The 14,553-nt window shown below is 41.7% G+C and overlaps 1 protein-coding gene across 2 annotated transcripts; it reads right to left on the reverse strand.

Annotated features, from left to right (window-relative positions):
- Positions 1–663: 663 nt before the first annotated feature.
- On the reverse strand, positions 664–8,360 carry LOC142101683 (uncharacterized). Of its 2 annotated transcripts, none has more exons than XM_075186069.1 (9): positions 8,291–8,360; positions 7,363–7,536; positions 6,383–6,540; positions 5,654–5,852; positions 5,484–5,580; positions 4,492–4,663; positions 2,183–2,332; positions 1,692–1,813; positions 664–893 (listed from the first exon to the last, which is right to left on the reverse strand). In XM_075186069.1, the coding sequence occupies exons 2-9, from the start codon at positions 7,473–7,475 to the stop codon at positions 834–836; spliced, it is 1,071 nt and encodes a 356-aa protein (XP_075042170.1). In that variant the 5' UTR covers positions 7,476–7,536; positions 8,291–8,360; the 3' UTR covers positions 664–833. The 2 variants fall into 2 exon arrangements, with proteins under 2 accessions (XP_075042170.1, XP_075042169.1); XM_075186068.1 differs by lacking the exon at positions 8,291–8,360 and adding an exon at positions 7,972–8,279.
- Between the last annotated feature and the right edge of the window lie 6,193 nt (positions 8,361–14,553).

Raw genomic sequence — 14,553 nt, forward strand, 5'->3', positions numbered from 1 at the left:
TGATATCAAATTGACCCTAGTCTGTGTGTTAGGAACTTTAGACTAAGCTCCAATGGGGCAGGGACTGATGTGAATGAGTTCTCTGTACAGCGCTGCGGAATTAGTGACGCTATATAAATAAATGGTGATGATAATTGTTCTCACGCCGCCTGCCTCATCTACACTGTATAGGCAAGTATAAAATCTGCTGAGACAGCGAATATTACATCTGCACTGCTGAATAACTTGAGATGTAGGACAGAGGTGTGCAACTTGTAAGGTGACACCCCAAATAAGATGTAGAACTTGCCATTTGTGATCAGAAAAACTCAACATTATATATAGAAGGCAGAATAAATGAACCAGTGCAAGAAGAGAACAGTATAGGCTTTGCTGCCATATACACAAGGGTAGAATTTTACCAGAGCTGATCTTGCTTCTTTGCAGATAAATTGGAGCCTGTTGAGCACAAGTCAGTTTGCCCCCTGTGGGGCATGTTATATAACATGTATTATATGCTCCTGAAAGGTCATCCCGTTTGAACATGTTTAGCAAGGCATGTACATATATCCAACATGTTACATTTTCACAAATGGTAATCGGGATAGTCATGTTTGTAGTGGTGCAAGAAAAGATACATTTACTACACAACATGCTTCAAGGAATAAAGTTATACAGTGCAAGTAGGGTACAAAAATTTATTCAACATATATCCATTAAAAATGAACAAATACAATACTTCAATTTTCCTTGCTAATGGGTTGCAGACTGCCTTGAACAACTTAGAGCAGTGCAGGAAGTTTAGATATCGCATAAGTGAATGACTACTGTAGGTGACAAGCCAGGCCAGCTTCTCAAAGAGCAGACATGGAGTTGTTGATTGACGCCCCGCTGCGTAGGTTGTACCGTGGAGTCTAAAGACAACAGGAAGATGCTAAAATATATAGTAAGCAAGACAAAGTATAAATGCTGTTTTGTCATATTCATACAAACTACAGCCAACCAGTCATAGGCAAATATCCATGAAGGTAGAGTATATTCATACATGGCAACTCCCACTTCTATGAACACTAAATTGGTAACTATCAGTGTTTTTAGTACAGATAAGCACCAAAGGGTTTACTTTGTACCAATAGTGAATCTTCCCGACAAGTCTCCCCAACTTAATCCATGTATGTCATATGTCAAGCAGTATTTCTGAATGACCATCAATTCCAGTCATCTGATCTGTGTGTACCCAGACTACCAGAAAGTCCAAATCAGACTGATTCGGTCATCCCTTTGCCAGCAATATTGCCAAATTGGCCCAGTGTCGTCACGTGGGCCCAGTACAATGCCCGATAGCCAGCCTGCAAGCTATAGTCCTAGTTCAGTGCTCCAAGTTTGTTTTCCATAGACCGTGTAGGTCGTCAGAATATCCCTAAAGAAAAACTCAACTGGGTTCATAAGTGACAATTTGCTGAACCACCACTTATTCCATCGGATAAAGATATCCTGAAAAAAGGTTTAGTTAGTGGGGTTTATTAGCTCATGTTTGCAGAAGACCTGTAAAGACTTCGTGCACTCCAGAACTACCCAGACCAAACCGAAATTGGTTATCGGCTCATTTTTGTTAGACAATGGAATGTCAGTGTACAATATGTATTTTACACTGAAGAGTCTTCATTGGCAAGGCAACACCGTAATTTTCTCCTGCCTGAGGACACACTCACCTCTGGCTGGGTGACAGCGATGTTATACACCGCTGGTTCCGAGGGTCTGGTGCTCCTCCTGCGGCTGCCACTGCGGGACCTACCACGGACCCTTCTTTTTGGAGTGCTTGTGATCTGGGAGTCTAGAGAGAATATGCGTAGATTAAGAAAACTGCGTTAGGCATATACTCATACAATTATACATCCAGCGATGGTGCTTTGCCCTGCAGTATGTGAACCAATAGGCAGAAACCTTCCTCAAACTAATGAGCTATATAGGACCACACTGCCAGTATAAATGCATCAAGCTGCATCCAATGTGCACCCAGAGTTTCAAGTTAACATGAGAGCTCACAGCATGATCCTCAGATCGATAGATGCCATTCTGACGTCTTCTAATGCAGTTCACCTTCTGCTGAAACCAAAGTAATGCCTTCTGAAATATGTTCACAATTTCAATTCCCCTCAATATTTTAAGCATCTGTGCCTCACAATATGAAGCTGCATCTCACCAAGTTGTACACTGTATAGAGAGTCCAGGAGGCTGCCCCTCACTGGAGGCTGCTGATTAAATGAGGACTCAGGAATTCCAGAATCTCCGAACATCTGTTCTTTCAGCAGAATCTTGTCTTGTGCACCGTTGGTCTTGTAGAGAAGCTTCTCTACAAAATACACATCAAAACATGTTACTCGTATATAGGTTATCCTCAAATCTAGGCAAGTTTTTCATTTCATCGTGGAAAACAAAATAAGTGTAAGATTTGGGCACACTACTACTACTTTGATTTTTGTGTTGTCCGTTACCACAGTGGAACTCAAGGAAGGACACAGAAGGTTTTGCTGTGGTTACCCAAACTTTTACGGCTGCATTGTACAACCTCAGCAGTCAGGAAATTGATTGGCTGCCAACAGCCTCCGTTATCTCCAACCTCCAGAGTTCAGGAGGCAGCCAGCATCTCTACCAACAGAACACACAGCTCTTAGCAATGCCACTGGCCTCGATCCCCAACAGTTAAAGGGTTCACTCCAAACTGCTGTTGGTTCTTGACAAGAAGAACTCGCTGGTCAGAGAAATAGCAGCAGAGAGAAAAGGAATCCTGAGTGGTCTCCTGATTCTTCTGGTTAAATGACTGCTGGTTAGTTGGGTAATGTATTGTATACCTGTTACATATAGCTACACACCACACCACACTATTACATTCTCATAATAGGTCTCCATATGACCACATGCTCAACTGCAAGAACGTTTTTCAGAAAACCAGTATTGTAGTACATTGTGGAAAACTTTCATCAAATAGTGATTAACCATCAACTGTAATTACACAGCGTGACAGATGTGTACAACACACTTAGGATTCAACCTGTACGGTACCCCCTCTATGGGAATTATTTAGTACACTTCCTCAATGTTCTTAAATATCATGTATTGCAATATTACCTGTGTGTACAATGTAAGACTCCTTTCGCTGTGGGAGCTGTAATCACTCTGCCGTGATTTCCAAATGTATAGTGCAAATGCTTTCCCTTTCTATGTACCCGGTACCTCTGCCTCTAGAAGTTCACTGTTATCACCTTGGGAAGTGGCAGCCAGACAGAGCAGGACTACCACCACTTCTGGTACCAGGAGACCAGCCCCCTCTGAGGGAGTTATTGTGGAGAGGATACGGTTCACTTTAAGTGATCTATTGCCATTGTCCCCTAAATGTTTCTTCCCAATTGTTCTCCTACCTCTTATCATCCAAGCTAGAGAAGCCAGTAATAGAGCTTATCCAGGTGGGCACTGGATCAAGCTCCCATCCCCTCAAGATAAGCAGGGCCAATGGTTGTCCATCCTGGGCCAACTTCCCCAATATATCTAGAGCAAACCAGCATGGGAACAAGAGTTAGCATAAGGATTAGCGTTCTGAAAGACAGTCAAGACCGCACTGGACAGGGATTATGGTTCCCGATTGACTGGCACTTAAAATAAGCAGCCATCTGCAGCTACACTCAATGTTCCTAGGACAGCCTGGAGACTTTTGTACCACAGTGTGCCCACTAAAAGCTTGTTCTGAACCGCTGCCGAATAGTCAGTAAAGCAGACGTAAGCTGGACCCTAACAGATCCGCCCTGGCAGTTGCACTAAAGCCTCTGGTCAAGGATTAGGTTACCTGATGGACTGCAGAGGCCACACATTACCTGTAGTCTCAGAAAGTTAAAACAATACATTTAACCAAATAAAGAGTCACCTAACTGTAATATCACATCAGCAGTCTTTATTGTAAACTCAGCAAGTGTTACAAGCTGTAACAAACAGAACGGACCATAAAGCAGGAAGGAGCTGGTGGATTCTGGTAAAGGCTCAGAGGGCCGCCTGTGGTCCATCATTTGTACACTGTATACAGGATGCTGGTTCTCTCTAGTCTTGTGATATAGCCATTCATAGAAGGGAATATTAAGTATAGTTATTTTCACCCATATATGCCCACATAAGAGTACAGATGCAGAAGTGTACCTGGTAATCACTGGGGCATTTCATTGGTAGGTACAGGGTAGAATAGCCAGAGTTTGCACATTATGGTTACACTTTTTTTTTTTAGACAGCAACTTTTTGCTGTTCCCCCAGCCAATTACGTAACCCAAGGTTTAGTTTCCTGTTGCCATTTGGATAAATTCCTATATATGTCACATGATTATATTATTAGACGTCACCAACCAGAACATTTCTCCTACTTTGGACAATCCTCAGAATTCAATCCATATCATTTGGCTGAAGGAGTTATTCCAACAAGGACAGCAGTTTATAAGGATAACGCAAGACAGATGAACATAAATACAATACCGGCTTCCTGTATGATGCTCCGCAGCTCTGCCTTAGTTTCCTGCAGTCCCTGGAGAACCTCCAAGCTCTGACGCTGCACATCCTGATGAGTTACCGAGAAATAAAGGAGAACCAACAGCCCAAGTGCAATGGAGATCTTACGAGCTATTCCAACCCAAAAGGTGATATTCTCCTGGGAAAAGAGAAGAGGATATGGCCGAAGATCACAAGACAACAAAAACCACACACAAAAAAATAAAACCTTTAGAAAAAGCTATGACTGGCACTATGACTTGTCTTTAAATTCCCGGTTTTTCCACTACATCATGACTGATAAGCGTTAGCAAGAACCAACTCCTTCCGCTTCCCAGTAGCACTTGTACAGACCCATCAATAGTATAGAGATGGTGTTGGATGAAAGCCCTCACCTGATTGGACAAATGACCAATTGTAGAGCACTACAGAGTATAAATAATGGTTAATGATGACCATACAATCATGTTACGCTCTTCCTGTATCTCCAACAATCTCTAAACAGAGGTACTCAAACGTATGTGTGTAAAGCACAAAACTTTACAAGTATATTATACAGCCAATTATAATAAACATAACCCTACTTATAGGCAAAGTACCACACTGGTAAGCATAACCATTGTCCTAACATACTGTTCTTGCACTCGAGCTCTTAAGAGAACACTTTCCAGTAGCTCTGACCCCAGAAGGTCGTTACAGGCAAGGTTCTCCAACAAGACATAAAAGGCATGTGTGGAGGTATATTTACTAAACGGCGGGTTCGGAAAAAGTGGAGATGTTGCCTATAGCAACCAATCAGATTCTAGCTGTCATCATTTATTCAGTACATTCTACAAAATAACTAGAATCTGATTGGTTGCTATAGGCAACATCTCCACTTTTTCAACCCTGCAGTTTAGTAGATATACCCCGTGATCTCTAACAGTAAAAACCAGAACATTCTGCCTTTGCAAGTATTGAACAACAGACGATGTCCTCACCGTCTGGTCATAACTGGGCTGGGAACCACCCAAGACGTACGAGCAGATCATCCTCTCGGTGTAGATGTTAGCAGCTACCAGGCTAAACAGGATCAGTCTGTGAAAAGTGACATTGAGGCATCAGATCAGAGCCAGCGACACGCGGTCTCAGCAGAGTAACGGGGAGGTACCTGGCGCCAGCAGTTCGCTGAGTAGAGGTCAGGAGGAAGACCGCTCCGCAGCCCATCAGGTTGTACAGGAAGGAGTAAAGGGTGTTGGATTCTCCCACCACAAATTGATGCAAGTAGGTGATACGGTTAAAGATCTCAGAAAAGAGCAGGCGCTGCTCACTGGCGGATTGCTGCATTTCTTGGAAAGCTTGCCTCACTCCTTGAGAGAGAAAGACAGGTTTATGCAGACATGCGAGCAACAAGGCTGTAGGGTGGTCACAGCAAAACTCAATTGTCTGATTTTTGTGCTGGTCTTTACTTCTTGGCAGTATAATATGGAAGGTCTTTTTTTTTATTATTTTCTTATTTTTAAAGAATAAATACAACGTTGAATTCCATAAAAAGTCTTTCTGCAATAAAGGATGCCAAGGGTTTGTATGATCTTAACGAGTGTTCCTAAAGAATTGCTTTTTACAGAGTAACCACATCTGAAAAGGTTCATTAACATGAAGAAAAGTGAACTTGTGTATAGTGTGTATATAAGTTCATTTGCACATATTTTTGGACATAGTGCTACAGTGTGACCAGGGCTTTAAGGAAGCATGTTGAACACATTAAATTAAGTAGGAGCCCTGAAGACATTAAATTAAGAGGATTACAAGTTCTAGTTCTGAATGCTCCCATCTCGTTTTACACAATTATTTACCACCACTCCCTATAAGAGCACCAATGAACAATCTAGTGACCCACCTATCGTGGACTCCTGCAGCGTTTGCTTCAGTAAGTGCCCATTGCGTAGGATCGCCTCCTGCGATTGGAGAGTCGCATTCTGAGCCTGCATCATTTCTTCCGCCATTACGTTTGTGGCTTCCAGCTGGCGGGCCACACTGTCAGAGTTCACAGTAAGCCTGCGGTGTGAGATAATAGCTTTATATTAGAGGTCAGGAATGGGAGGTAATGACACCTAGAACTACAAGTTGCCAACAGGATATTATTTTATTTTTAACTTGAAAAGGGGCTCTCTGGTCCCAGTGTTCCTGATAACACGCGCCCATTGTCTGCATTCAGCAACCGTTAATACTAGCATTCACGCAGGACATGTAATGACTTATTGAATACTTTGCAGCATGTGACCCAGTTGTGTGATCAAGGAGGTGTGAGCAGAAGGACCAACCACAAGCTACCGATCAAGAGATGGCATTTTGTGATTGGCCCTCCTGCTCACACCCCTCATCCTTCATTATTTAAAATGTTGTGAACTCAGCTTGGTAAAAATCTTTAGCACCTGTTCCGACTCCTGGATTGAATTACCACTTTTTAATTTATGTTGCCTGACACATGTCTGTTAATCCAGACATCCCCTGCCACTCTGCCCAGCTGGTACCCTGTCTCCACCTCCACAATTTGTAGACTGTTTCTACCACCAGATATGCGATACTATACTTATCTATTCGTGAGCTATCCTGCCTGATGATATAAATGCACTGCTGAAAAAAAACCTAATCAAAGTTAGGGGGGGGGGGGGGGGGAAGCATGTACATGTAAGTGAGGTAGTGTGAAGTCCCACCTTCAAGTTCATGCCATGTTACATAGGTACCCCAGTCTTCCATTTAAATAATATGAGAACTTTTCTAATGCTAAAGGTCATAGGTTAAACCATATTTTTATTCGGAAACCGGGGTGCAGAAATATTCCTAGAAATACCAGATGTGATCACAGCCACAGATTACCGGAGAATGATGTCCTCAGTCTTCTCCTGCCACAGCTCATTCTGCAGATAGTAACAGATACTGTGAGCGTGGGTGAAGAACTCAGTATAAGCGTTAAATGCCACAGAATCCATTCCACGTGTGCACTGCCGGATACTGCTGTGTTCTGTGCAGGCAGGGAAGTCTCTGCCTGATCTGCAAAGGATCCATATTACACTGTTATTTCACATACAGGCCCAAATTATGTGGATTTCCAAACACAATAAACCTACCTTATATAAATGTGGTTAATGCAACAGATTAAATAAAAAAAATATGCAAAATGTAAACAAAACATTTCCATTTAAATAGAATGGAGGAAACATATCTAAGCACTTATCACACCTGTCCATGTATTTCCACACATTGTATTCTATAGGTGCATACATTTTGCATATGCATCTGTTGAAAAATACATAAAAAGATTTGCCTAAAGAATATTCTACAGTCAGGATCACCTCCCTAGTAGACAAAGTCTACACATTTACTGCAAAGAGTTGCAGGTGGAACCTCTAATCTCATGGGTTGACCAGGTGTGAATACCTGCAGCCACAGGTTAGATATCATTAATTGTAAGTCAGTTACTCGCACCTCTCTAGATGACAGTGGGTGAAAGACAGAGCTATTCGGCTCTGCTCCTCTTCATTCAGATGCTTGCACCCCACATCCACCCTCTGCAGAGCTCGACTCCAGCAATCGCCAAAACGAGGGTGCTGAGCAAAGCTCTGCAGAACCTGCAGCTGGGCCTTTCCCTTCTCCATAACTGCAGTATCCGGATCAGACCCGGCAGCCCACAGCATTAGGGAGGACAGTACAAGAACCACGTGAGTGCAGCTGGCCATTCTCTGTTATCAGCTATTAGCCGCAGTCTGTTAGAGTGTTAGCTCCCCCGACCCAACCTCTCACCTACCTGTCACTCCGCACTATACATACACTTTACGTCCCGCCCCCAACACAAGACAAGACTTGTGATTGGCTCGTCTCTATAGCAGATCGCGTGTTGCACGATAACGCTGTGATGACTTCTATCACTTCTATTTATCAAAGTGAATCAGAATTGACAACGCATCTCTAACCAGGACTGGGACCTCATTAATAAAATCTATCAGGTGTTGTTGTTTAGTGGATATCACTAATCCGTAGGATAACTGTCCTTATGGTGTTCAGTATTATCTGTCCCTATTTTTCAATATTTACCAACAGTAATTTGCAGTTTCTCTTTTTCAACGATAAGCTGCAATTTTCATTATCTGATCTTTTGCGCTAAGCTTTGTAAGCTAATATTTATTAAATATGCCTGTGTAAATACATTACATAAGTAATATATTAATAAATAAATAATCACATTCAGTGAACAACTCCTGAGCAGGGCTTTTCCTATAACGGGAACCTCGACTCCGGCAGCTCAATTGTTGTTGTTTTTTAAACTGTTTTTTATTGAATATTATGTAGGAAGTGGAACATCGGGGAACAGAAAGCAAAAGGTGAACAGGGAAAATTGCTGTGAAATCAACAAAAGAAGTTTAATAATTGTTCCTATCAATGTATATCAGTATATAATACCTATAAAAATCATCTGTCTCTGCATTCATGCTTTTGAGTATAATAAAACTATTTTCTTATAACTAATAGGGTCTGGGTTTGCGTTCCTCCTAGTTGTTTAGAAACATATTTTTAGTTGTAGCTTAGTGGATTCAGGCAAAGTATCTACAAAACTTTCCCAAGTTTAAAAACACTTTGGACTCTGGATTCTTTACATAAGGGTGCTTCAACAAACCCATTTTAAATACAAAAAAATAGTTTTTTCTTTAAACAATGTAATTGTGGGTTGGAGTGAATTCAGTTTTGGAGTATACATAATGTAGCAACTGCTGATATTATGAATAGTAATGTTTTACTGGCTCTTGTAAAATTTTGCTTTTGTATTTGGTAATCACAAAATGTTCCTTTCTGGAGATAAGAGAACAAAATTTAAAAGGTAAGGTCACATCATTTTTAACCGGTATCTTGATGACTAAGCTTTTTAAAATGATCTCCTATCCCCTATCGTGACCAGGTGTCCTACATAAGCTCAAAGGTAGAAGCATAAAACATTAAATTGTTATCTAGATAATATAGAACCTCAGTTCATGTAAAGTCAATGTTTCCAGCTGGCTCCGCACTATGTTGGTGTGAATATGGAGTCGACATGGTTTCTAATTTATGGTGTTTTTCCCCATTATTTACTATTACTGTAACTAGGTGCTGTGAACAGTAAAAGTGATCCTCACCCAGGATATGCTCCTCGATCCATGGGTGGTATCATCTAGTTAGGGCTAGATTTACTAAGCTGCGGGTTTGAAAAAGTGGAGATGTTGCCTATAGCAACCAATCAGAATCTAGCTGTCATTTTGTAGAATGTTGTAAATAAATGTCAACTAAAATCTGATTAGTTGCTATAGGCAACATCTCCACTTTTTCAAACCCGCAGTTTAGTAAATATACCCCTTAGTATTGTTATTGCACTTCTTTATCATAACACTGAGGAGAATGACGGACTATACAGATTAATTTTTGCAGTCTGGTAGCTGTAATATTAGCTAAAAGTTTGAAGTCCTGATTTAAGAGAGAAATTGGTCCATATCAGGTAACTAGTTCTATATTTGTTTGGTTTGGGATTTTAAATGCTTTGTTTAGATGTGGATAATTTATGTGATTCTGGATTTTATAAATAGGATGGTTAAAGTAGTTATAAAGTCTTCCTGTAATGTTTTATAATAATCCCACTGTGATCATCTTCAATTATGAGTTTAAGTCCTCCCTCTGTTGGGTTGTGGGGCGTGGACAATTAGCTTTTGGTAAAAAAAAAATTTGCCTCAGGAACCCATTTACAGGGATAGCAGATAGAATAATATTTATGGAATGGTGCTGCGATCTCTGGGTGTCCCAATGATGTTCCCATTGATGGGTCGGTTATTCATGTGATATATTGCTCTCTGTTGCTTTAGCTATATGTGGCAGAATATGCATTGACATGTTTCCCCATCTGTAGGATCTGGTTTTCATAAAGTCAATAGTTTTTTGTGCTTGTTAGAAAAGGAAGTTTTCTAAAAGTTGTTTTGTCCAAGGTAGTATTTTGAGAGGTTGTTGCTTGTAGGATTGTGCTATGTAGGGCATTCAATTTGTAGATAATACAGTGAATGGAAGGAACATTATTCGTAAACAGAACCTTGTGCCTATACACGGTCAGGGCCGGATTAAAAATGTGCCTGATGGAGTTCCAGGCTACCTCTCATATATAGGCCCATCCATGAGAAGTGCAGCTTTCTCTTTAACTTAGAGGCTCTGATGAATGGTCGTCTGTCTCCTGTTATGATAGTCAGCAATATTGTAATCTTTCTTAGCCCACATATGTTTCCTCTTAAGAGTCTGAAATCCTTGTTGCCCGGTGTAAGTAGCCCTCAAACCTATTGCACAGGGGCCTTTGTGTCTGAATGTTAGATTTTACAATTGACGTATATATATGATTGTAATATATATTCTGTATTCTTAGTTTTCACACCCACGATGATGAGGCTTTTGTTGAAACCAGCTATGAAAGGGCAATACAGTGGATTCTAGAGGGAACCATGTGCTGCCACATATGTAAAGCACTCAGTGAGCTAGGGAAGGGAAGACGAGAGGGAGATGGAGGTGGTTGGCGGGAGGCACTACCCACGCCCTCCATGGCGCTGATCATACCCCTCCAGCGGCATGATGATGTTCATAATAGGTCCATCATAATTATCAGCTCCAGACCAGCTTGGCCCTTAATCTGGTCCTGTTGGAACGATGTCATGGAAAGTGTTGAATAACAGATTGAGAACCTCTGGTCTATAGTTTAACAAAGAAGGTCACACTTGGGAGATCTTACCCATTTGTCCTAATGCCAAGTAACAGGATCCCTGTCCAATTTGGCTATACACGTGTCTGATCAAATTGCACTTAATCCCTTCCAGCTTACTCTGCCCACTCTTACTTTGGTTGGAAGATGACCGCACAGGTAGGTCATATCCGTCACTTTTACAAGATGCCCAATAAAGATCTGGGGGTATATTTACTTAACTGCGGGTTTGAAAATTGGAGATGTTGCCTATAGCAACCAATCAGGATCTAGCTGTCATTCATTTAGTACATTCTACAAAATGACAGCTAGAATCTGATTGGTTGCTATAGGCAACATCTCCACTTATTCAAACCTGCAGTTTAGTAGATATACCTCCTGATTAATTGTGGATCATTACCCGACAGCACAACCATTTTGGGACCAAACATGCTGCACTAAAGGGCCAATTGCCCAGTAACACCACAGCATGACAAAAATATCACATTACCCAGACTGACCTAGCGGCTATTACTGAGAGATACATAGTGATTCTTAATAAAGCAGAACAAGTATATCATCCTTTTATTGCTGTAACCGATTACAGGACAGTATTTTATATGTAAGACTACAGAACACAAGACATGTTTCCTTATGATGTCCTTGTTTAATTCTGAGGATAATAATACGCTGTATAATGAAGTGTTTAGCTCTGCAGATTTCTCTCACTCCTCCAGAATTAATACATTTCAACATGTTTATTTATCTGCCCTCTCTGGCATCTGATACTCACACAGGCATTTTTGGTTAGAAAGAATTCTCTGTTCGCAGGACTTTTAACAAGGTGAAAATGGGGCACTGTGGAAGTGCTTACAGTGCGTAGCTCTCTCCAGCCCCTTGAGATCTCGCAGGAAGTCTCAGTGTTTCACAATTCAGTAAGCTGCAGCATTCCGATCTATAGACAAGAAATTGGAGTCTTCAGTGTAACTTATACCCCATTCATACTTCACCAAAATCCTGGGTTTTTCCCGGGTCGAGCTCAAACGACCCGGGTCTTGGTGCAGTATGAATGGTACAAGTCAAAAATCCCGGGTCTAAAAACCCGGGTCTTCAATCCAGGATTTATCAAGGGGTAATTCCCGGGTCAGACCCGGGTTGCCTGCACTATGAATGGAAAAACCCGGGTTTTTCAACCCGGGTTGCACAGAAAACAAGATGATTGGCTGTCTGCCTGTCAGTGAATCATGAAGAACTGTGGGGACAGAACAGACTGCAGGATACGCACAGGAATATGCCCAATATAAATTCCCATCAGAACAGATGCAAAAAAAACACAATTTCTAAAAGAAATGACCAACTCATAATACTATACCCATTAGTAAAAATACTTGTTTTAACAATATATTTTTTCTATTAAATATAAAAATTTAGGATGTTCTTACTGTGTACTGTACATACACTACATTTACATAGTCAATCTTCCTTGCATGCACATGTTCTGTGCGATCTAGTGGCGCACATGTGTACTGGTATCACTCGGCACTTACACCTGCCCTGTACCTGGTGAAACCGATACGGCTGGAAGAAACCTACTTTAGAGAAACCCAGGAATTGAATCGCCCGCATCTGCGTCGGAGCGCCCTTGGGACACCTCCTTACTGTACACTGCCTATGTTCATACGCCTCTTCCCTCTCTCGTACCTCCTCTTAAGTCATAGACACTAGTAAGAGCATACTTGCCAACTCTCCCTGAATGTCATGGAGACTCCCTGAAATAGGGGTGATCTCCCTCACTCCCTGAAGAGTCTGGCATTCTCCCTGATGCTGAGCCAGTACAAGACATGATTGGCTTCGCCATCTGTGGCACAGTTCAGAAATTGTGTCCTATGTCAATGTATTGATGCCGATGGAGGTGGCCATTTTCATGGAGACCAAGATTTAATCACAGACTGACAGATAAGACAACATGACTTCAGTAATGGAGACAGAAACATAAAAGACACTTTAGTCTCTAGAGATTCATTAGCTGCTTTTCTTTAGCGCATCATTGCCTACTCTCCCGGTATGTCCAGGAGACTCCCGCACTTCTGGGAGACCTACCGGGAGAGCAGGGCAACCTCCCGATTCTCATGCCCGACAATAGATAAGTGGTGGGGGCGGGGCTTAATGACGCACATATTGCGTCATCTTGGCTCCGCCCCATGCTGTAATCGGCCAAAATTGTGACAATCGTTTAGGGGACAGGGCCAAAATGATGCGATTTGTCAAGCCCCGCCCCCTCACGCCCACCTCCCCTGGGATCTCCCTGAAGCAAACAAGGAAAAGTTGGCAAGTATGAGTAAGAGTCATTTCCATGCAGACATAAATTGCATGCAGTTGCGTTCATTGGCGTAAAGTATGCTTCTGAGCATGCGCAGAGCTATTTCGTGCAAAATACGGCACACAAAGAGACTTGCATCCGAATATGAATCAGGCACTCAATCGGCTCACACACATTAGAATAAAATTGTTTTTAAGTGTCACACCCATGGAGATAATTGTAAGGTTTAACCTAATATGATCATCTTTACTCTCCGGTGCATGCACCTGACTTAGATACAGTTATTACACAACACATTGCAACAAAGGTTCATTGTGTGTCATATCATTTCTATCACATTTTCACTTACCGTATATACTCGAGTATAAGTCGACCCGAATATAAGCCGAGGCACCTAATTTTACTACATAAAACTGGGAAAACTTATTGACTCGAGTATAAGCCTAGGGTGGAAAAGAGCGCTAATTTAAAAACCTAAATAAAAATGATAGGTTCAATCTATGAAATCATTTTTAGCTAGATGACAAGGAACATTCATAAATGATTATAAAATCATTGGGTACAACCTAACCTAAATAAAGGGGTATATAAGGGGTAGGGATATAAATGTATGAACATGGTGGCTGTATTGTTTGTTCATTATGTAATTGGAGAGGGGAGAGGGGAGAGGAGGGAGAGGAGGGAGAGAGAGAGAGAGAGAGGGGGAGAGAGAGAGAGAGAGAGAGAGAGAGATTTTCACTTACCCGGCAGTGGAACGCATATGCGTTCCAACAACAGGAAGTTCGGCATTTGGAACGCAAACTTGCGTTCCAAATGCCGAACTTCCTGTTGTTGCAACGCATATGCAGAAGTTGACAGCCGAGGGACCGGACACCAGGTAAGTTCACCCGTATATAAGCCGAGTGCCCTTTTTCAGCATACAAAAGTATGCTGAAAAACTCGGCTTATACACGAGTATATACGGTAATTATGTAATTAAACTGCCGTCAAAACACGTTTTACTGTATTGTGT

The sequence above is a fragment of the Mixophyes fleayi genome, chromosome 9 (assembly GCF_038048845.1).
Source record: "Mixophyes fleayi isolate aMixFle1 chromosome 9, aMixFle1.hap1, whole genome shotgun sequence".
In the NCBI taxonomy this organism is placed as follows: domain Eukaryota; kingdom Metazoa; phylum Chordata; class Amphibia; order Anura; family Limnodynastidae; genus Mixophyes; species Mixophyes fleayi.